Source organism: Semicossyphus pulcher, unplaced genomic scaffold (assembly GCF_022749685.1).
Source record: "Semicossyphus pulcher isolate SPU_LCO1_2020_fin unplaced genomic scaffold, fSemPul1.0.p SCAF_10, whole genome shotgun sequence".
Classification (NCBI taxonomy): Eukaryota; Metazoa; Chordata; class Actinopteri; order Labriformes; family Labridae; genus Semicossyphus; species Semicossyphus pulcher.
Genome location: NW_027211604.1, coordinates 17,903,487 through 17,927,867, shown reverse-complemented (window position 1 = coordinate 17,927,867; position 24,381 = coordinate 17,903,487). Strand labels below are relative to the sequence as shown.

The window sequence follows — 24,381 nt, the reverse complement described above, 5'->3', positions numbered from 1 at the left end:
CAGCAGAGGAGCAGCCCCGCCTACTCCCCGAACAAAGTATCCAGAGCCGTATAGACAGAGAGTCGCGTCAGTGAAGGTCCAATATGCTCCAGGATCCGCCATTGCGATGCTGCGATACCGTCACTCAGTCAGTCAGTCAGTTACTCAGTCACATACAGACCCATGTGCAGGGCTGACCCCGGTGGTCAACCAAAAATAACATTAATCTTCCAAAAAACACAACCTAGTTCAAGGACAGCAGCTTAGGCTCCATTGTAGGATGTTAATGTGAAACCAACTGACAACCATTACATACAACTACAGTTGTTCCGAGACCACTGCCAGTATTAAAAATGGCTCAAATACAACTTCTGGCAAGTACCACAGTGAATGCACCGATGTGATACCATCATTTATTAGCCCTCAAAAAAAGCACCTGTTTCTACCTTTCCAAAACAGAAGCCCATTATAACATATAACAGTAGCCTAATAAGATATAGGGCTGTCAACGAATATTCTAAATTCGAATATATAATCGAATTGTAATAAAAAAACGGATATTCGGATATTAAAATTAATATTCGTTGTAACAAAAAATCAGCACTACCGCGGCTGTTTGCGAGCTCGCAAGTTCTCGTATGTCCTCACGCCCACTCTTGGTTACGGAGCATCCTTGAATGCATCACAACATCACTATGATACATTAATAATTAACTTTAGTCTCGCTGAAACGAGCTAAAACAACAACCGTGTGGCGTGCGATAATGATGTCGGAGAATTTAAATCCCGGCGCAGCCAGACAGAGAGATTGTCACCCCCAGCACAACAGAGGCTATGTTTGAATAAATATAGCTGTCACAGCACAGCTCGCTTGGAACGCTGAATGTCCGTTTTACCGTAACGTAATTACTTAATTTGTTTATTTTGTAAGGTGTAGGATCTTTTAAAAGGCACGTTTCTGTTTAAGTCAATATATCTTTGCAAGTAAGTTTGTCTCTCGTTGTGTTGGTATGTCCTCTTGTGGACATGTTGTTCAAAAATAGATATTCGAATAGTTCGAAAAATTTGTGGGGGTTTTTTAAGGAATAATCAAACATAATTTTTGGCCAACTTTGACAGCACTAATAAGATATGGCGGACACTATAAACTACAGTGTGAGAACATACAAGAAGAACTACAGTTAAATTATCCTCTGACACAAACAGTGCAGTGTTAGCAAAAAATTTAACATTAAGCAAAGCTAGCTAAATGTCAGCAGTGTTTTCCCACAACACATTCTAAAGCTGTAAAAAGTTAAAGTTAAGGTAATTAAAACAGGTAGGAAGACAAAATAAAGCAGCTTAGTGATTAAAATCAGGGATTCTCTGATGTCAGAAGCCATTAGCCAAGCTGCTGCTAGCTTTAGCTTAGCTCGTTTCTAGGGGCTCGGCTTGATTTAAGGCTAAGATTCCATCAGTGTAATGAGCCTGGCCATACAAGAATGATAGTGATAATATTACATCCTAACAGGGGTTAATAGTATACAGCTGTTAAAAAAATAATCTGTATCAGCAAGGGGAAAATGGCACCTGAGCATCTCTATATCCAACAAAACTGGTAGCTCTCTCTCCAAATGCTTTACAGAACCACCATGGAGATGATTCTTCTTGTAACTTGGGGGGGAAAGAGGTCTTTTGGGGACACCAGCTTTCTGGGTAACCAGAGCCAATTTAGCTGCTGGATGCCTGAAATGTGCCAGGGTTTCACAGCACAGCGCCTAGCTGGGCTGCAATCCAAACCAGGAGACCCTTCTCAAAAGAGAGAAAGCAAGAGGCCTAAGAAGAAAAAGATATTAGATGACTCATAGAGTTGATGCACCATTGCTCTGTTGTAATTAAATAACTGTTACTGAGAAACTGAAGCCAGAATTCAAGGTGTAGAGAGACTTGAGAGGCGGTGACAGATCTAGGAATAGTAGTGTTATTGTGTGGTTCTTCCTGTTGCAGTGGCTTGGCACTACTCCAAACTCGGTATATTTGAACCTGGATTCAAATCTTTCACACAGCAGCTTTTCCTTCTTTATAATACAAGAAACAAAAATGTAAAATTTTCACATTTTATCCAAAAAGGAAACATATCGACAGGGAAATTAGGCTATTTTTGCAACCGAATTTCCTCTCAGTATTTGACCCAAAATCCCATTTTTACTATGTCCTACTTAAAAGTCCTCTAAAGTTAAAGTCTCTCACATACAGGCCTGCTCTCTTCTTATTACATGAAATTAAGGGAAGAAAAGAAAGAGGGTGGGAGGGTAAGCTGTCCATACCTTGCTGTTGCTGTAAATGTCATTTGGGTGATGTATTGCGAGCAATCATTGAACCTGTTTAGCATGTTTGACAGAAATAAAGTATGAGAGATGAATGAGTCCCCTGTTGCTCTCTCTGCCTCATAGACAGCATTTAACTCGTCGTTTTCAAGTCGTTTTTTCTCACATTGGCCACTTTTTCCTTCACTTCTATATTTACCACTACACTAGAAGTAGACTGAAATGTGCAAGGGCATGATCACTACTATTTGCTGCAGACTATTGCAATGAAAGATTTATAGTGACGGCCTGGGCTGAGGAGAAAAGAACAGAGAATAAAGGCAGTGAAGCAGAGTTACTTGAAGAGGCAAAAGAAACTCGTAGAAAGTAAGTCTAAGAAGGCATCAAATAAGGACCAGAGAGTCTGGAGGAAAAGGAAGAGGCTAAGGTGTGTGGGTGGGTGTTTGTACACTTCTGTTAATCACTCTGTGTTTCGAACAGGCGCTGAGTCTGTGCGGAGGATGTGGCAGGTATGTAACTCTTGCACAAGGGGCCCTAATCCTAAAATAATTTGCTTAGAACTTGGAGCAGAACTTTGTCGGCATTTAGCAATTCAGTCTATTAACCAAGGCTGGAGCAAATTACTGATTCAATTTTTGGCTTGTTAAAATGTCAAAAATACAAATAATTTTAAAGCCATTTCTTAAAATCAGGCATCTGTCTGACAACCATTTAATAAATTAAGAGCCTAAAGCTAAGGCACAATGCCAGTGCTAATATGCTAATGTGTAACAGCTATAATCCTTTACATATTAACCAAAAATAGCAGGGGCTTATGGGAGAGTCATCAATTTTGCAGGTTAGTTGAAACCAGACTTTTGGTTATTAAAATGAAATGGATGTCTGCACCAAATTTCATTCCAATAGTTTTCAAGCTATTTCACCCAAAACCACAAAAGTTGTCATTGGCAGGTCAGGGGATAACCAGAGTTAAAAAAAGATTAAAGAGGGTGTATTGTGCTGTTTCACATTTTAAGACATGTAATTTTACAATGTTGGATGTCCAGACTAAACCTGGGTGAAGTTTCAAATCTGCAGGGAAAAGTATGTTGGAGTAATCCCCAGGCGAGAGCTGGCCAATCAGAAGAAAGCGGGCTTGTAGGGGCGGGGTTTCTTAAAGGGACAGAGTCAGACTGAGTCGTTTCAGGCAGAGGCTGTATGAGGGCCTGCACAGAGCACCAGTGTGAGAAAAATAATTTTTTAACTGTAAATTATGCTAAGCTACTCCACTGTTATCACAGAGTGAAACATGAAGCTTGAAATGAGCATAATACCCCAATTTAATGGCAGGGAACTTTGGATGTCTGAAGGGAACTATGTGCCACGCCATCCTGTACATGTTGAGATGTTTCACTGGATAGGTGAAATGTTGCTGGTAGTGCTAAATGAAAGTCTGGGAGTCCCCTATGACTTGTATAAGTACGGGGTCAACAGCAGCACACTTGGCCATCCAAAGTTAGGTTAATAAGTTCTTAATAACGTTACAGATATAAATCATTTGATACAAGACTTAAAGTATATCATATTAAATTCTACTAAATCAATTAACTGTGGATTTACGATCAACCAGTCCTTACGCCACAACATGCTCTACATTTTCATCTGTATTGAGTTTCAAGAGATTTAAAGAAAGCAGAGCTGGATCAAATCATGACAAACAAAGGATCAACCATAATAGTGCCTTCATCTTCACAAAGATGGTCTATCTTGTTTAAGGTGTTCTTTAAAAATCAACGACAGCCAACAGCGCTGACCTCAGCTGCACTCTGTGTTCAGTATCAGCAGCAACCTGACCCCCGACAACAACCTTAAAGATCACAAGCTTTGGAAGCCACCCGCATTTTCCCCACATTTGAGTGATGGCCAACTCATGTCAATAAATAAGCAATAAAAATAATCTGGCTGACACATTGCTTCTTCCAGCCCACAGGTCTATTTCCAACATTGCTTTGGCAAGGCAAAATTGGCACACTGTAACTCACAGCAACATATTATCACCGCAAGCTAGAGCGGCATTAAAAATAGTAGCCGGCCTTAGCACTAGCGGTACTGAAAATAGAAAGGCTCCAGACACAGAGGGGCTTCTATTTAAAAAGAATGACAGCATGCTGGATGAAAGGTGGGTCAATATTCTGAAACAAATGACCCCTAAGTAGTACGAAGAACCAGGGTCAAGTCAGTTTCACTTCAGTCAATGCATAGACTCGAGGAAAAGCTCATCGTTCTGTAGTTATTCAATCCAAACACGCCGTTTTCAGAATAAAAGCTCCCTTTTTTTGAGCCGACCCCGACCCAGCCGTAACAGAAGGAGTACAAAATAGACAGAGAAAGATAAAAAGAGTGCAGACAGACAGATCCCCACCGTATCATCCCTGCAGTTTACCTTGTGTGTCCTGTACAGACACGAATCAGTGATAAACACAGTTACCCACCAGCCTGTCAACCAGCTGCTGGCTCAGTCAGGATGATAAACACAGTCTACGCCTCTTCTACCTCAGGCGGTGTTGATACCGATGCATGCTGGACCAGCGTGACACCACCCATCCAGACAAATCAAGCACTTTTTCCATCACAAACTCTACGCTAACACTGCTGCTACATCCTGTTAAAATACCTTGTTTTACAAAGGAAATTCTGTTGTGTGATTCTGGTTTTCATTGGGTTTTAAATGAGGCAACCACTGGAAGGAAATCAGCCAGATTCTGTTTGAGTTATGCCTTCTTCATTTTGTGAGCGTTAGATTTTGTAGTGCAGTGCTCCTATGATATGCTTAAACTTGTGTTGCCCTGTATATAGCTGCAAGATCAAGAAGTAGACATGGTATGCAATCACGGGAGGAAGTGCTTTCACAAAGAGCAAACCACATCATCTAAATAGCCTTCCAATGTTAACTTCCTACTACACATCCATCAAAACTGGGTGTAAAGAAATGGCAAGTACAAGGCCATTTAGTCGATTGTTAGATGGAATACTTAAATGTTTATTTAAAAAATGGTAGACATAGACTAAAAAATATACGTAATGTTTGGTAAAGTGAAGTAATTACACGTTACAACCTGGAGCACTGGGCTGAACAGTTGAAAAGACCCTGCCCTAGACTTCTAATAGAACTGTTTTAGTTTCTGGATGGAGCTTCATTTAAGTGCGAGGCAGTGGCTAAGCAAACAAAAACAAGAAGTGGGTCACCTGGGACCACAGAGGTCTACATCTGCACTGAATGTCATTAAGGTACTATGACCAACACAAAATGAGGCCATTATCAAGTTTTCCCTCAAACCAGCCGCCGTTGATCCTAAGATTGCCCAACGACAGCTTCGGGGGTTGAATGTTTGCCTCCACATGTACAGTAACCTTGGCCGGGTAAATTATTGACCGCTCTGTAGCACAAGGTCCTCTGAGCTTTCTGATGGCAACCGATGATATATTCAGCTACTCATGCAGCAATCATGGCTGCATGCTCACGGTTTTGTAGGCGTGTATAAACGGGTGCACGTATACGCACGCTCTGGCAAGATTCAGTAATCTGATGCAATGAGATGTAAGATGTGTAACATCATACAAATTAAACACATTACGCTTGTAAATTTCCCCAAGCCATTTTTATTCAGCTTAACTTGGCACTCAAGCAACACACCTACTTGCGCTTTAGCATTCACAACTTAAAAAGACGGCCTCCACTGCCACTGAGTATTCAAGGTCAGGTGTTATTTTACACCAGCTGACAAGCTCTTAAAAGCAGCTCAATAAAAATACATTTTATAGGCAGAATAAATAGATGGCTTATCATTTAGTGAGAGCTTGTTGGGGCTTTTCGGTGTATGGTTTGTGGCTACATCGGGTGTTTTAAAGTCTAAAAAACTTCACATTGAAGTACCTAAATATCTAAAACTTTGTTTCAAAGTTCCTTCATAAGGTCTCCCTTCGAAACAAAGAAGATAACTTCAAGTTTTAACTCTGTAGAGACAAAAACTTGGAACTTTTCCAACCCATTCTTAAAATAATTGACATTAAGGAGGTTGATCTTATATTTCATATGGCAAGCTAATATGCAATTCCAACCGCAACCAAATGTAGCCACAAATCTAAGATCTCGAGGCTCCAAAAGCTGGCAGGTCTGTAATATTGTTCATTAGCTGCAACTCAAGACCAGCAGCTGTGGGCCCGGAGGATTCATCAAGTTGCTCACACTTTAAGAGGTCTGAACCTGTGGCCTCCTGCTGAACGTCTCCCTGGTTACTCTGCCACCCTGCTGAGTCTGATCAGGTTAAAAGAAAACCTCCTAAACCTTGTTTCTTGAAGAGTAACCCAGTGAAGGAATCTCATATTCGTTCCTTTTTAAATGCCGGTTTGTAAGTACAAGAATTATATTCAAACCAAGTGAGAATCTTAACTTTATTTAAAAAGATCGCTCATCTGTGTGTGGGGAACAGTAAATAGAAGACCTTGGCATTGAAACCCAGATCATGATTCTTAAATCCAATCAGGAACAGCGAGAAGGGAAGTATTCCAGTATTCCCTGTACAGATTAAGGGCAGTCCACTCAACCCTGACCAGGGAAAGGCGGGATTAAAGAGGATTGCTTTAGCGCAACATGAGAGAAAAAGAAGCGATGGTCCCGCAATCAGAGAGACAGGCTTGGCAACACAAACAAACACAACAAAACATCTCTGAGTTCAACAAGCACAAAGACCGAGAGTTGAGAGTACAGAAGAATACAGAAGGCATGGTGCCCAATTGCTCTAAGGGATATTTTACAGTAACTGACTATCGTTGGAAAGCAGCGAAGGCAGGAAATTCCACGAAGTTGATTCATCGATCAGAACACAAGTTGTGACACATCAGAGAATTTACAGGACTTGTGGTGAACAGAGCTCTTACAGAGTCTTGTATAATGTTGGGTTTCCTGCAGAAGACTTTTATCTGTTTTCGTAAAAAAAAACTTGGGAAAACTAAATTGATGAAGGCTTCGGAGCATTTGGAGTTTCTGAATGCAGTTAAACAACACAGATGATGGAAAAAGATCAAGTAAAGAAAAGAAAGGAAAAGGGGGAAAAAAGGGACTATTTTCTCTTAATGATTAAAAAATGCGTTTAGTAACTGTGTTTTTAAGACTTATTACAACTGCAAAAACACTTACATGGAATAGTGTATATTTATTTATAGTCTACTGAGGACCAGATTCAACTAGAAATTGAATAAATCATGGTCAAAGCTTTTATAAAAGTTAATATGTTTGTAAAAAGATTCACCCTATATAACATAGCCAGGCCATAGGGGATTGTTGATGCCTTAAAGAAGCTTGAGCGATTGATTCAACCTTTAAATCTGTAAAACACGATTAAATCAGATGATATCGTAGCTCCTGGGAAATAAACAAGAGGAGAAACCGATGCAGATGCCTCTGTACAGGGCACACGGGGTCGGTCACTGAATGGTTTGTTTAGTATGCAATGGTACGCATCATGTGCTATGGCATTTGCAGTCATCAGACCTATGGGAGCCTTTAAATCAGCGTATATGAAATTCCTTCCACCATTAGCATGACTATTACCAGCTCTGAAGCTGCCTCGAGGCTCTGTTGTTTTTTTCTTTACTTTGTCAACCAACAGTGTGATCTAATGAAAGGTTATATGTTATGCATGTAGGGAAAAAAAGACATGTTTAGCTGTTATATAGGTGTATGTGGGGGCATAGCTAACCTCCCACACTAACCAATTTCCTGGGGAAAACCCTGAGACGTGCTGCACGTTTTTTTGGTTATGCTAATTTCCATCACCTATTCGTTTGTTGTTGTTGCTGCTTCTGGAGGAGCTGCTGTTTTTTTTTCTTCTATGTGGTTTTGTCTGAATGTAGAAGAGTTTTTCTTTGTTTCTTCCAAGCACAACTTTCACTATACAAAAAAAGCTATTTAGCACACTGTGATATGGGTTCATAAATGCTAGACCTGTTAAAGAAAGCTAACACTAAAACATGCTAAACACAAAGCAGAAGGCAAACATGGCCGCAATTGTGATGCACCGTATGATAATTCTCCAAAACAAGATCTACTTAGAAGTAAACATGATTGCAGGTAAAACAAATATAGTCTAAATGTGAGTGAAACATTGTAAATATACGTATATATTTCTAATCCAGAACGGCACTTTGTCCAAAGAGGTCACAGAGGGCATCAGTCTGACCCATTATAGCAACTAGACTCCACACTTCCTGCTTCCTGATAGAGTTGTCGCCAAACATAACAAGAACAATCCTCTGTTCATTGAGCACAGTTAATCACTTCAGTCAGGGATATATTTATGCTCACTGCTGACATATCTGAGCGCAGTTTGTCACAGAATTGTTCATGTAAACGTAGCAGGGAAAGAAACAGACCGCCGCCATCACAAACAGACCCCATTATCGCCGTCATGCTGCCAATTTCTGGTTGCCAGCTGAGCTAGGTTACACAGGAAAGTAAGCCCTTAAAGTTATGACATAAGCACAGATATGCACTCACAGGAAGACTATCGCATAGCCGATGGCCATCGCAAAATTCATTAGACAAGGACGGCTTCAGAAAGAATCCTGCTAGAGCTCTCAAACCCTCTTCTGAGTATTGGTAGTCTATAGGAAGAGTCTGCCTCCCAGCTAGCTTCCCCCGACCGCACAGCCATCACATGATGTGCAACGAGGCATTTGTGAGGGCATATGTTTGTCTCTTCATAGTGCAGAGTATGTGGGTGTTACGTGCATTACATACAGCAAATGTGTGAGTAAAAACAATGCAGAATTTATGGAAATCCAGAGAATCCTTAAGAGGTAACTCTGGCTGTTTGACAGAGCATCATTAGACTGATTTTTCAAAGAACACTAAGCTATAAAATGCTGGCAGATCTGGAAGCTTAAGAGACTTTTTTCTCCACTCGGTCTGAAAGATTTTGCTTAATAAATAAAGAAGTTTAAGCTGTAACAATTTTCTAATGTAGCTTTTAAAATCATCATATATTCAGGGGATAATGTACAGCTAGCAAGCCATTATTGGAAAATAAACAGGGTCTTGTGTCCTATTACATGACTGACATCGATATTTTGTCCCATCCCTAATATACAACCGCCTGTTGTCATGTGACCAAAATTCCATACTTTGGATGTAGTTCAAGGATGCAGAAAATACATAAAATACACGATGACTCGTGTACACAATTCTTTTTGCAGTGTATGAATCCGTTGTGTAATTCTGTGTTTGAAGCTTTGCAGAAACACACCATGAACAAATATATTACAAATTCCCTAATAACTACAACTCACTTCAGTAATGGACAGCTCTCTGAAAAGCTCTTCAAAAAGAGCACTATTGAAGAGCTATTTGAATGTATGTGTTACTTTGCTTTCTAATGTTTTTCTCTCCATGTATAGCAGAGACTGCAGCTTTTTCCAGGAAAAAGAGGCTAAATCCATCATGTGGTCTGTTACACAGGTCTCGGATATGTATGACACCTAACACCAGCGTAAACATGCCGGCAGCCACCAAAACAGCCTTAAAAAAGAAACGGCTTGGCTGATAAGAAAGCCTAGACCTCCTTTGGCTCTCTGCACTACTGTGACCCCAACCCAAGCCGACATCAAAGACTCGGTACAGTACACTTCTAAGGAGACGGGGGGGGGGGGGGGGGCAAACAAGGGAGAAACAAGGAAGAAGGGTCACAATGAGAGAATAAAGGAGCATCTTGTTAGGAAACTTGTCTTGGCTGATGATCAGAGGTGACAATGACCGCCGTGTGCTCAGGCTCTTTAAGAGGGGATGTTTATGTCCCCTATGAATGAGTAGCATGCTGGCTGGGTGAGTATTTGTATATAGAGGATGGATACAAAACGAGAAAGTGGTAATCAAGCAGTGAAAGGCAAAGAGCAGGGAAATGTAGCCTTGCATACACCAAAGGTTAAACCTGTTAAGCAACAGGAACTCAAACAAACAACATGGATTGAGGTTGGCATAATCTTAGAGATTACAAGTCCAGGAAACTGAGTCAACAGACATGAGTCTGACCTAGTTTGGCTTTTTTTTTTATCTGCCTTCTGCCTGGCTACCTGTTGTGACTATCGAGGACACTTACAGTAGGACTTGAAAATTCCATGTGTGCACCCTACATGATGTGTACACTGGGCGGCAAGCAGTGTTATTAGTGTGGTGTTGGAAAACTTTATTTAAAACCTGGAAAAAGACGTCTGACTTTCTGGACTAAGTCAGAGTTTGGTGAAGAGGTAGCCTATATTTCAATGCTAAAAATCAATATAATCAATAATAATATTGTTTTTTTGTATTCATCACAATGCAGTACATAAATGCAGAATCACATGTTTAAAATAAATTTGCTGTTTTTTCCCCAATAAATTGTGTTTTCACTGTAATCAGTTACAAAATACCTCCTAAATGAAAACCTTTTATAACTAATTTGGGGTGTTTAATGTTTAATTCAAATTGCTCAGAATCATTCATTTGGACAGCAGAGTTCTATGAAATGATGTAATCATCATCATGAGGCAATTTCACTGAAACTAACCATAATGTTGAACAATCACAGCATCCGCTCTTGGTTTGTTAGATTTGATGTCTTCACTAACGCTGATGTGAGTGCAAGTTCAGTTCCCCAGTCTTGCCTGAGGCTGTTTTCCCTTCACAAGACACCTACGGATAATACCCCGTAATATAGTCGCAACTCCCAGCAACTACATAGATGATATCTCGGGTTAACGTTTAAACAAGCAGGAACGTGTTAAAAAAAAAAAAAAAAGGTGCAGACATGCAGAAAGTGTAGCTAATCAGTGTAGCTAAGAAGCTGATAATAATAGAAATCGTCATCCAATGCGTCATCATAATCACCATCATTATTAACTCGCTAATTCCTATTAATGGTACACACCCCCTGAGTGCATAAATCCATCACTATAACTCATGTTTACGTCTCTGCTGCATAACTTCCCCTTTCTACTGGCCCCTTGGATCAGTCTCCAGAACTGTGAGCAGAGCGTCCACTTCATTCTCAGGCTGCTTTATACGTGCAGAAGGCCACATTATGTAGCAGGGAGTTGCTGCATATACTGTATATATATTGAAAATATGTTGTTGTTGTATGCAAATCTAAAATGTAGAACAAATTAAAATCTTAGAATATTTGCATGCATGTTAGAGATCCTTACGTGGCCTGTATAATGTGCTGTTAAAGTAGCTCAAGTGCTAAGATGCTTACATCACAGTCAGGTCATGAACTAAAACTTTGTCCATTGCACCGTAAGAAGGAACACATGGCAGGCCTTCAGGCAATGTAAAAAAATGCAAAGTTTACATATGCTGAACAGTTATTTGAATAAGAGTCCATTGAACCAGCGCAATATTATCAGGAAACATCAGCAAACAACAAAGTCTAAGTATTTTATGATGCAAAAATGAGTGTTCCTCCTTTGACTTGCAGAATCAGCAGCACACTTCTAACATGTGTGTGTGTGTGTGTGTGTGTGTGTGTGTGTGTGTGTGTTTGCATGCCATCTTTGTGCGTGCAGCTTGTGCATGCCTCTGTAAAATATGGAGAGCTCTGAGGGGCCCGTCACGGGTGAGAAGGTGAGAAGAAAAAAGTGACTGAATGACAGTCTAAAGAGAGAGAAGCAGCAGCACTCTACAGCAGATCTGTACACGTGGCCTCCCAGCATCCCTGTGTACACACACACGCGCGCACTCACACACACACACAGGCCACAGTCTGTCTTGCTGCTCTGGCACACACTGGCGCAGCACAGCGTTAACATCAACTTTGCAGCCGCTTTTACTGTCTGTGTAACTCAGAAGAATTAAAGAGGAAGTTCAAAAGACTAGATTAATATGCGCAACAAAGAGAAAGCAAAGCACTGTGTGTTAAATCTGCTTAATGTAGAAGATGAGATGCAGCTAAATAAAGAAAAAATAATAAATAAATCTCAACAAAAATATAAAAAGTGATTAAATGAGTGACATGCTATTCCAAGAATTTGAAAGAATGCGTGGAGGGCCTCATTTCACCCTGGGCATGAAGCAACAGCATTTGTCTATTTGATTATCAGTTATATAACTGAAGGCTCGAGCCAAGCAACGTGATCGAGCCGAACTGTGTTCCAACTGTGCAGAAAATTCCCCCCAAAAAAGCGAGGTGGGCTCACTCATTTACAGTACGCTATATGGAGTTTGTTGCTAGGGAAACTCACACGGAGCCAGTCATTTATCTGTTTTCATTCATACTTTGAGATACACCAAGCACAGCATCACACGTAGACCAGATATATTGCAATCCAATGCAAGAACATGAGAGCATGTGCTGTGAATGTGCAGGGCAGATTCTTTACTTTTTATGGTAATGCTCTTCCATGTACCGAATGGATATAATGTACATATTATTATATATATCATTCTTTTATATTTATGTAGTTTATTTAATCCTCTCTAAGTTTTCTCAACAGTAGGATTATTTCCGTTTCAATGTTCACTGTCATGCCCCAAAAACACTTTGACAAATTCCTTGTATGATTAAATCGACTTAGCAGAATAAAGCCTGATTCTGATTCTGACAATGTCCTTTGTACTTAAAGGCACCTCGGGAGCGCCCGTTTAGCTCTGTGGTTAAATTGGTGGCCATATACAGGGGCTACAGTCCTCGATGCGGTGGCCCGGGCTCAACTCCCACCCTCGGTCCTTTGCCGAGTGGCATCCCCACTCTCTCTTCCCCTGTGTCCAACACTATCCACTGTCCTCTCTGTCAGTAAAGGTATGAAAGGCCTAAAAAATAATCTTAAAAACAAAAAGACTCTAACAAAACAATATTAGCTATGTTCATAACATATATAATAGGGCTGCACGATATATCATTTAACAATTACAATGTGCGCATGTGCAATAGTCACATCGCAGGACGTGCGATAGTGAAGCAAATTAAGTGAAACACGTCAAGTTCTGTTTTGTTAGAAGACTTAAAAGTCCCAAATAATAAAAAGTCTGATTGTTTATATGAACATGAAAACACACTGCATTTATCTGGTATAATTTCCTGTCTTTTTTAAATCAATAATATTAATAAATATTGCAGAACAAAAAGTGATCTTAAGTTTTTTCCAATATCGTGCAGCTTTAATATATAACATACTTAACGTGTTTGATTTCATGCAAAGCTGCGACAAGTCGTCTTCCGTTCTTTATACTTTATTTTTAATGCATTATTACAACACAGATTGTAGAACCGAGCAGACAGGTCACCAAGGGTGATACAACACAGCTCATGTGTTATCTGGGGCGGCTGTGGCTCAGTGGCAGAGTCGGTCGTCTTGAGCTCCCTCAGGCTACATGTCCAAGTGTCCTTGGGCAAGACAATGAACCCCAAATTGCACAATATGAATGTGATATCTGATTGACAATTGGGCACTTTATGTAGCAACCTCTGCCATCAGTGTGTGAATGTGTGTGTGAATGGGTGAATGTGACATGTAGTGTAAAAGCAGCTTTGAGTGGTTGCAAAGACTAGAAAAGTGCTATATAAGTACAGTTACCATTTCCCATTTTATCTGTAGTTAACTTTCTGTTAAGGGTTACTATCCTAATAGTCCCGAGCAGGAGGAGAGGCTGGAAACAAAACCCCAGCACAGTAATCGAGTAGAGATTACCTTAAGTCCATATCAGCCTCAGTCCTGTCATCTCCAGAGAGAATTTAAAATGATCCTGATCAGTTATTAAATAGGAAGAAATTCAATCTGCATGCTGTTGTTCCATATGATCTCTTGCTTTTCTTTGTCCTACGACACACTAAACTGAAATATGTTTTGTTCTTGTTGGCAGACTAAACAAACATTGAAAGATGTCATTTTGGAAAACGGTGGCATATTTCCACTCTTTGCTGACGTTTTATAGATCAAATAGTAAAAAGATAATGAAATGATCATTACTTGCTCCCTTAGTATCATTATAATTAGATTTTATTTTGAAATCAATCTAGATAATGCAAAATTGCATTTCAAGTCATTAACTTAATGTCATCTTATGTAATCACGCTGAACAGGAGGTTAAATTAGGTCTGATAATTGTCTCATCTTTAGATAATGTAATTTAGGCCTGATGGGATATTTGGTAATCAGTAAATCTAAAATACCGAACATTATGATCATCGGTCTGTTCTCATTTACTTGTATGTTAAGTAGTGCAGAAAAGGGTCTTTCCATTGCGCTGTTTAAAACCTGCAGAGCCCTATATCAAAGGGACACAGTATGAAACATACGCCATGCTAGTGCATCTCCAGGAAGTAGCTCGGTTACAAATGCACTATGGCACACATTCCTGGCATATGCAAATGAATGTGTAGCAAATGCAGTTTATAAAAAAACAACACTATATTTTGTGTGATTACAGTAACAAGTGATAAATCAGCCAGAACAGAAAAGAAAACAGGAAAATGTTATGTACTGACTAAAATAGCAGCTTATTAACCAGCCGTCTTCGTGTTTCTACAAAGCTCTGTCATCAGTTCAGACTTTGTGGTATGTTAAGTAAAGAGCTTAAAAAACACAAGCAGTCTGCACTTGTGAAAGATGAGAGACTTTTCCACAGTTTAAACTGAATAATAGCCCAACAGGCCTGGAGCATGTCAGCGTAACAGCAGGGAGATAACAGTCACTGACACCCATGTTCATCTTTGACTTGTTTACAAAGCAGCAGCCTGAGACAAACACCTCGATGGCTCTTTCAAAAGGACCGACTGACTCGCATTATTACCCCGCTTTGATCGACCACCATCTTGTGATCTGCCTTTTCAATCCCTGTTGACAAAGAAGCTCATAAAGCAGCAAATAAATCCTCCTGCTTTCATCGTTCTACTCGCGGCCTTTTCAGTGATCTGATAGTATTTCCAGGCTGAAGTGAGGCGTGTCCGGCAGACAGTCTCTTTCTCACTGTGTTGCACATACATGACTTTCTCACAGGACTAATTGCCTCACATTACACACGACCATACAGCATCCTGAGGATGCACATATTGTGTTCTTTTCATGAATCATTTCCTGTGGGACGACAGTTTACGTAACTCTGTAATATCTTTATAACAAGCGCCGTGTTACAGCACAATTTTGGAAAAACACCAGAGGGTGGAACATGGACAAACTTAGTAAGAGAACTACATTTTTGTTATCAATTTTAATTGAGGCATGGAAACACTGCATCACTTGGCCTCATGAATCATTCACCTTTATTTGCTCTTCTGAGCAAGCAAAACCTGAAAATGCTCTAGGTTATGGAATCACCCAAACTGCGACACACAAAAAAACCACAAGATTGGTTTGAATATTTATACTCCCTAATCATATCTTCAGGGTGATCGGCGCTATCTTCGTTACACAACAGTAATTCTTCCCTACTGACTCCTTGAAACTTCAAAAGTCTTCCAATTCAAAACCTTCTCTCATATCTGCGTCCTCTCACAAGAATCCACTTTTTTAAATTTGCTTCGGCATTCCTAACGTGTGATGCACTGCAGATGAACTGGAGGAATCTTCGCCCTGCTTTGTCTGCCTGTTGGAGGTGATAAGCGCCAGATGCCCACCGCCCTAAGGGTGCTATCAATTTGCTCACAAAAAAAGTTACACAGAAAAACACCTGTTGACTCTTTTTTTTTTTTTCCTGGGGTCTTATAAAGTGTTCCGGTTATGCTCGAATTACACTGGAGTGAACCAACTGCTCTCATTTCCCCTGTGTCGTGCAGGGAACTGAAGTGCCCTGATGCATCACTGTGAACCTCAATTGAGTTCAGGAGCATCAGCAAAGATCAGCACATATTTATTTTGTGGTTTCGGCAGCCAGAGCGCAAAAGGAAAAAGCAAAGTGATTTCTTTGTTGAGGAGAAGATACTCTGTGCCTTCTTTAGACTTCGCAGCTCAGCTCACGGTTTACATGTTTCTAAAACTATGCAATTATAACTTCTCATGTCGGATCAACACATTTTTCGCACAGTTTTTGTAGCAAAGATTACACAGATGACCAAAGAAAGTAAATTATTCCATAAAGAAAAGCAAAACACCAAAATCTGCCACAGACACACAGAGAGGAAAAAGTAGTTCCACGTGTCCTACCTGGTGAAGCTGGAGACAGAAAAAGCTGCCAAGTTTGCAGCAGTGGGGAGCCCATCGTCGCCTCTCTGAATCCCGGACGACTCTCCAAACCTGGCCCAGCTCTCCCCCACCAGAGGCAGGTTTGAGTACGAGCCAAAAGGCTTCTGGTCTTGTAGGCCCAGTGTGGAGGATGCGCTGGCTCTGTAGTGGTAGCTAGGCCCTGCTCCGACGCCCATAGGCGAGGACATGGGGCCTCCTCCATGGAGGGAACTCATGCTGCTCTGGAGACACTGCGACTGGCAGAAACCAGCGCCGTCCTGCTTCTCCTGTTTGACCACACCAGGCGTGCGGATGTGGATGAAAGAGTCGTCCGGATCTTTCTCTTCCTTGATCATGACGCTGGAGAGAAGTGACACAGGTGGCTGCTGTTGATGATGAAGCTGTTGTTGCTGGTGTTGTAGAAGTTGGTGGTGTTGCTGCTGCTGGTGATGATGGTGGTGCATGGGCTGGTGCTGCTGGTCCGTCCCGTTCACATTGGTACAGTTTACTCCGTTACCCATGAGAGGCTTTGATTCCTTTAGAAAGCCGCTGACAGGACCGCTGACAGGACCACCACCAGGCCTGTTGTCATGAAGGATGGTATCCAAGTGTGCCACTTCTGAATCCAACTCAAAATCACTGATTTCTGGCAGAGAGCTAGGAAGGTCCAGGTCTTGCCAAATCTCAGCGTCCTCGATAAGGCGGCTGCTGTTACCATCCAAATCGCACGGACCAACGCCTGTGGGTCCGCCGAAACTTCCCAAGTCTTTATCCAGAGAGAAATTCCCCTCCTGCTTGATGTGTGGGGGAAAAAGGTCGGGCAGAGGGAGGTTCCCCAACACGGAGGAGACTGAGGTGTTGATGACAGAGGTGGATGTCCGATCGAGATCGGAAATACTCTGTTTCAACAACGACAAGTTGTCCTCCATGTTGAACACACCGATATCCTGGTGCTGTTGTTGCTTCTGCATTCTGATCATTTTACCCTCTTTCATGTCAGACCCTTCGCCCAGGATATGTTGCTGCGGCGACTCAAAGAGGCCTCCAAACTCGCCCTGGTCTTTGGTTCCACCTTGTCCGTTCGGGGCGACTGAGGACTGGGGCAGAGACCCTGGACTGGGAAGGTGCACCGAGGATTGGAGCAGTGAACCAGCCGTGTCACCTGTGTCTCTGCCTACTCCGACTCCCGTCTCCCCAAATGTCAGGCTGTCGTCTCGATTACCGTTGCGCTTCAGTCCACCCTGATCCATTTCTTTATCCTGACAGGACATTGAGGGTGAGTCAAAGAGAGCACGAAACACACAGGGAAAAAAAGAGAGAAGATAATATTAGGCTTTAAAACCGACTTGACACTTGATAAGATGATAAATACGCAGAAACTAGTCCAGAAAGAAAAAAGAAAGCATTTCTTTCTTTCATTTTCTTTCAAGCAAACATTAAACTTTTAGAGGAAAAGGTGTCTTGAAACATCTGCAATAAAAATGTGTTTACACACAGGCAAAGTTTAAAAGCAATGCTCAGGTCTCCTACTGTGCCTCTGCCCACGCCATTTTACATATATATATAAATATATATATATATATATATATATAATTTTTTTTTTGAGAAATGACAGCAGCTGTATCAAACAGGCCATCTCCTTCTCTCACACCCACACTGGAACAATACAGCAGAGGAACAAATGGCACAAACCAGAGAAAAATAATAAGCAGACCATAGCTATAACACAAGATACTGCACATGACTACATACATGACGACAATGTTCATGTTAATTCTTTGAACTGTATGCCCCCTTCTGAACGCAAGACATACCCAGGCATAACTTGTGTTACAGGCAAGTGCCACTGACAGTCCCTCATACAGTCAAGCATGTGTGTGCAGCAACATACATCTGTCGAAAGAGATTAACCCACAGTGGGCCTCTGGGCATTTGCAGTAGTCACCAGTAACTGTCGATCTCCATTTGCAATAGAAAGCAGATTAACACTGAAAACTTAATTTACAAAATACGGAATTAAACGCAACATAAAGAAATACAGTGGGTTTAACTAAATAAAAGGAAATAATATGGAAGCAAAAGAAGGCTTTATGCAGCTTCTGCAGCTCACAAATTATCTGTTGATCATTAACAATGATAAAAGGGGCAGAAAGTAACCAAGCAAGCTCAAGCTGACACTTGCGCCTAGTCAGTGTGAATATTACAAACACGCACAGAAAGGCCTTTGTCGCTCAGTGAATTCTGAACTTTTACATGCACTAATGTAATAAAAATGTAACTCTGAAGTAACGCATAGACGACTGGATTATATTCTGTGATTTAATGATCAATGAAACAAGCTGATCGGCCATATTTTAGCAGTTGTTTTCCTCACGCGGCGGTCGTGACAGACAGTCTTCCTAGAAGACATACCTCCATGCAGCACATACATGATACAGTATATGGTGCTATATGATCAGCGGTTTACAGCACTTCCTTTGCACTAATACTGCACGGTGGTGCTAAAAGTGAAGTCCCAGCACGTGTTAGGGTCCCGTGGGGCTCTTAGGTGTCAGTGCAAAAACATGAGGCATGGTTTTTCACGTTATCGCTCTCTCTTGGTGAAGAATTTGGAAGATGTTTTGCTCATGGATTTCACCACTTTTCCCCGCCCACATTACAATACAGACGGATCTATGGTGGAAGACGATTTTTGACTAAATCTTCTGTAATTGTTTATTTGATAAAAGAAAAAAATAGAGAAAGGTATGAATTTCGGTGGTAAGTTAAAGTAATGACAAAAAGTTTGGGATTTCCTGACTTGCTTTACTGTACTTTTCCCACCGCTCAACACATCATCACAGTGTTAGTGCAACCTGTTGGCTGCGATGGGAAATTGCACTGATCGCCCGCCTACGGCCGGAGAGGCTTAACAGCAGCCTTTCGTTTTAAGTTTTAGCAACATTTTCTATTTCTAACACATAAAGTAGACGGTTCTTTCGAGCGCTCGCGGTGATATTGTTAATGTGTAAACCGGCGCAGAGCTGTCAATGCGGCGGGGACGCTCATCGTCGGCCTACCACGGGGGACACAACCAGTTTTTACCTCTTATAATATTTTCAAGCATTATTACGAGAAGACAAGTGTTTGCATCTAAAAAAGGACAGTACCTGTGGTGAAAGAAGGATGCACTCCACCGCTTAGGTCATCTCCTGTAAGTCCAAGTTGGGGGGAAAATGTGAGAAATAACGCTATGTCCAAACAGTCAAGCCCTCAAATGAAACCTATTCCTTGCGGTAATGTTGCGTGATGAAATGTCAACTGGATTTGTTGCTGCCTCTCCCCCCGTGTGGCAGGGAAACATCGTCCGAAATATCAACTAATTTCTAACTAAAGACGACACCGTGGCTGACATAGCTGGGGCTGCCGAGTTTCACTGTGTGCGCCGATCAGTCGATAACTTTTAACGCACATCACCAGCAGGAGGAAAAAGTCATCGATCGGTCACTTGCTCGCAATATTTACGATAAATCCGCAATGTATCGACAAATCTGCGGCGCATAAGTCCGCTGCTGCGCCATTAAACCCGTGAGTGTATTAAAGTTATATAAGACGGCTGTGCTGCCCTGGTGCACTCAACTGCAAACTCAGGCAGGGCATGGCGGACAGTTAGTGAAACGGTGTCAAGGTACACGGAACAAATAATGCGCTTCCGGTTTATTCTTTCAACATAAGAGCTTTGTTTTTGCAACTGTCATATTGACAGGTACATCATTTGCCTTTTGAGGGGAAATTAACGCCTGACACTTGTTTAAGGCCGATTAATGAGCACTTTTACCAAAACAGATTTAAAAACTACATTTTTATTCAGTTATTTGTTTAACAACGAGCTTTCACGCTTTTAGTTTAGGACATACTACCTCAGCTTCCTGTAACCTGTCTCTCTATCTGTGTTAGCTTGACGTAGCTGTTAGTTTGACACTTGCCGGTGAACGCCCCTTTCCCTACTGAAACTCTCTCTGCTGGGGAATCTGTCAAAACGTGTCTTCGTCGGCCACCGCTAACCTCCAGGCATGGAGGGATTGAGGAGCCATTACAGGCAGTAACTTATGTTGTGCTACGGCTTCTTTAATACCTCCCCAAGGACGGTTATGCGACCAATCTCTTCAAGGTCTCATTAGGGGACCCTTTGAGGGTCAAATGAGGTTATGAGCAAAGGAGGACAGTCTATTTTTTTCTACATGTAATCACGATTAGGTATGAAATCTGTTAGAATTAAAACCCAGCAACTGAGAATCACACTCAGATTGACAGACTAGAAACGCACAGGAAGCTGTTAATAAAAAAGAGGAAGCCAGACCACAGCCAGTTAAAAGTTTAAATTACCTCCCTCAGAGGCAAACTTTAGAGGCAAAAACAACCTTCAAAATAAAGGGAAAAATGCCTGTAGCACTTTAAGATTAGGACATTAATCATTTCCCAGGCCAGCTTGTTCTCTGCGCTCAACAAAGTAGTTGGGAATCTGAAGCAGAGAGTGAGGGGTCAAAGGTCAAACTGACTGCCAGCAGCCTTTCAGAAACCTGAAGAAACCGTTTTTTTAATGAATCCTTTGTTGATAACTTTAATCAATTAATAGTTGCAGGAATATGAAATGCAAAGAGAAATTACAGTTCTCACATTTAAATAGGCCATGAGAGGTAAAACATTGTTCGTCATAGATAATCTTTAAGCATAGTTCAAAAGGTCCCAATCCTCTTAATGCATTTAAAGGGCCTGCTTGAGTGCTACACCAACAGGCGAGTGACCTTTCAGTGACTATAACTCTGTGATATAACTCTTTTGTTCACCTCCACCAGACAAGGTCTTTTGTTAGAAATACATTTTCCTCATGGCACTTAAGCGTACGAGAACAAGGAGTAATTTGAGTTATGTGTTCGGCAGAGTCAGCTCAGGGTGAAGAAGAAGAAGAGAAGAGGAGGAGAGGGGAGAGGAGGGGGGGTTGGCTTGGACGGTCCAGGCTGTGCAGACAGGTGCAGAACCTCCTGCTGTTTTATGTGCATAAAAAGAAACCAGGATGGGCAGATGCAAAAAAAACAACAGCCAAAAGAAGAGAAAGGAAAAAGGAAAAGGGGCGGTGGGAAAGGAGGGGGGGGGGGGCAGGTGTGGCCCTCCATGCAAGTCATTCGATTAGAAGGAGCAGAGTGTGTCCTGTGCATGTGTATGTCTCATTAAGAGCTAGTGTGGCTGGAGAGAGGCAGGAGCTCCCCATGGGCCTGAGAAAACCACACTGTTCTCAAAACATCGCAGGGAACACTGTGAGTTTTTAATGCCGGGTAACAATGGGTGATCCTATTTACCGATAAATAATAAAAACACTGGACATGTGGTTCTTCGTGTGCATGTATGTACAACTGGGAATACGTGGAGAAGTATGTTAGTGTGGTTGTGTAATATAGCCTGCTCTTGTATGCATAGTAGGTTACACTAGAGTCAGAGAATGTGCTGCTGTTGCTGCTTCTGCTGCTGCAGAGACTTGTGAATATTCATTGATTAATGTACACTCACCTGTGCTGAGAACAAATACAGGCTGACGTTTAGCTTTCTAATGTTCTTTACCTTTAATTTTAAAAAGAAGAGACACGATCCTCGAGTCGCTGGAGCCGAGCAGACATACATGTTGTACACATGTAATACACAGGCACAGACTGTTAGCTGCCCGTCTGCTTTTGGAAATATCTTTTGTTTAATAATTTAATATATTTTATGTAACCAAATTATATTTAGTTATGTGCTTCAGCCCATGAGTTTTGGGCATATCCATCGCTGAGAACTCCAGGGGAAAAGTCACGTTTCTTCTGAGGTAAAGGGGTCTTGCATAAGTAAATGTTTAATACTATGAACATTAAACTATGTAAGAATTTCTGCAAATAAAACCATGATTTAGTTGGGACTGATGGTTACATTTCCAAGTATTTTTTGGATAATAAACAAATAATGATGCACATGGGGGATGACATCAAACAAATCTCTTCTGTCGGCCTTGAAGTGAACTCCTAATATTTCACAGATTCTATCGTCCCCCAGAGTTAGAACAGAATAACTATGTTGCCCCTTCTTTACACAATAACATAGACAGGGACCTGAAATTGTCAGAGCTAATTGCTATGGAGGAATTACAGTGTGTCAATCAATCAATAGCTGTGTCTCAATTCGGGGGCTGCATCCTTCGAAGGACGCGGTCTAAGCAAGACGAGTCATTCGTAGCTGTCTGGTCAAGGGAGAATTTCCTGTTTGCGTCACCAGCTATTCCCGCCCTTAACTTTGCGTCACCAAACGCGTCTCCTGTCGCCTAGCAACAAGTAGCTTGCAGGCTAAGTAGCTATTATAACGTCACGTAAGTTGAATATTTTTTCAAAGATAATTTGTTTCAAGGCCCCTTTCATTATTTTTAACATTTGTATCGATTGAGTTGTTTACATTTAAATGTGTATTCCTCCGCCGCCATCTCGTTTGAATTGGCGAGCATTGAGTCTCAGGATACGCTGGGCCGCAAAGGATGCACCTGATGAATCCTTCGTGGCCCGGGAAAAGGAGGACGCATCTGAAGGAGCCTTTAAAATGGGAAAACCTTCAACACAATCGGCCTTCAAATATGGATGCAGCCCCTGAATTGGGACACAGCTTATGTGTGACATTTGTATTGTTTGGGCTTTTGCTGTATCAGTGTTTATGCTGTTCCTTTGACCATGCAGCTATTGAAATGACTGATGATTTTACCTGGTTAAAAGAAGAAGATATAGAAGATATATGTATGAGGGGGGATACTGTGGACCACCAGGACATCTTGTACATTATTTAATCCAAAGACGCACATTCCTAAACTGTTTGATTTACTAGTGTTAATGTCTGTTAAAGTAACTCGAGTAAAAGAATGCAGACAAGTCCATCGTGTGAGTGGCTGGGAACAGATTTGTTTTTATTCCTCCCTCTGCCAAAATCTCTAACCCTCACATGCTGACCACTTGCCAAACTATCCAATGAAAAGCTGCTTGTGAGTTCACAGGCTTTCTAGAATGAGTATTGGAGCTCAAGCAATACATGTATAAAGAATTTTAGTATTATTGTTGTTATTATCATGGTTGCCATGTAAAGAGAGCTGCCAGGCTCCTGTTTGATAAACAATATGTTATCTTCAATGTCTTATGTTTTGTCGTATTTCCTTTGATATTTTTTCGGGCCTTTGTGTGACGGTATGGTAGGTGGAACAATTTCTTATTTTAGTTGTAAGGGTGTTCCATTATTGAGAAGCTCTTACAGAAAGCATGATGGGCTGAAGGAGCTAGACCTGTGAGGTAATACCCCGTCCCTTCTCAGGGCAGATCTTGTGTGTCTGCTGTTTGAATTCTAAAAGGTGTAGGAGCATTATAATTTAAAATCCCACATATCAGGCAGGTTTTCTGTCCAACACTTTGACAGTGTGCTTGTTCACAGAGAGAAAGGCCCTGTGTGTTGTACCTTTTGCTTGTGTCCAGCTTATTTTAGAGCATGTTTAGTGGGGGAGGGTCGGCGTGGTTGTTGCTAGACATGAGCTCTGTCCCTTTGACATTTTATCAGATTTAGGTTGGTTTTTAGCTTTTAAATTGTATTTTTTAGATCTTAGTTGTTTTTAATCATGTTTTTAACCAAAATAAGTCTTTAACGATCAGACCCATTGATTGTTTTTATCGGCCTAATTGGTCCTACCTGTAACACTTAGGAATGCCTTTAGTTGATAACCTCAGCTAAGCCAAACATTAACTCCCTTGACACTTTTTTTAACCAATCGCCCAAACTCCTGCCCTACCAAAACCCTTTGCAGTACTTTTTTTTGCAGTCATGTTTTGGCCACTGCCTATTTGATAGGACAGTGAATAGATACTAAAGCATGTGAAGAGAGTGGGGATGACATGCA

General features: G+C 41.3%; 1 protein-coding gene across 2 annotated transcripts in view; it reads right to left on the bottom strand.

Moving 5' to 3' along the window:
- The window catches only part of LOC138597786 (glucocorticoid receptor-like), a 77,522-nt gene extending 57,458 nt beyond the window's left edge, over positions 1–20,064 (bottom strand). For both annotated transcript variants that reach the window (XM_069669302.1, XM_069669312.1), the window contains exons 1-2: positions 19,601–20,064; positions 16,434–17,710 (exon numbers count right to left, since the gene is read on the bottom strand). In XM_069669302.1, the coding sequence (XP_069525403.1) occupies positions 16,434–17,701 (1,268 nt within the window). In that variant the 5' untranslated portion in view covers positions 17,702–17,710; positions 19,601–20,064. The remainder of the gene's footprint in view (positions 1–16,433; positions 17,711–19,600) is intronic.
- Positions 20,065–24,381: the final 4,317 nt, after the last annotated feature.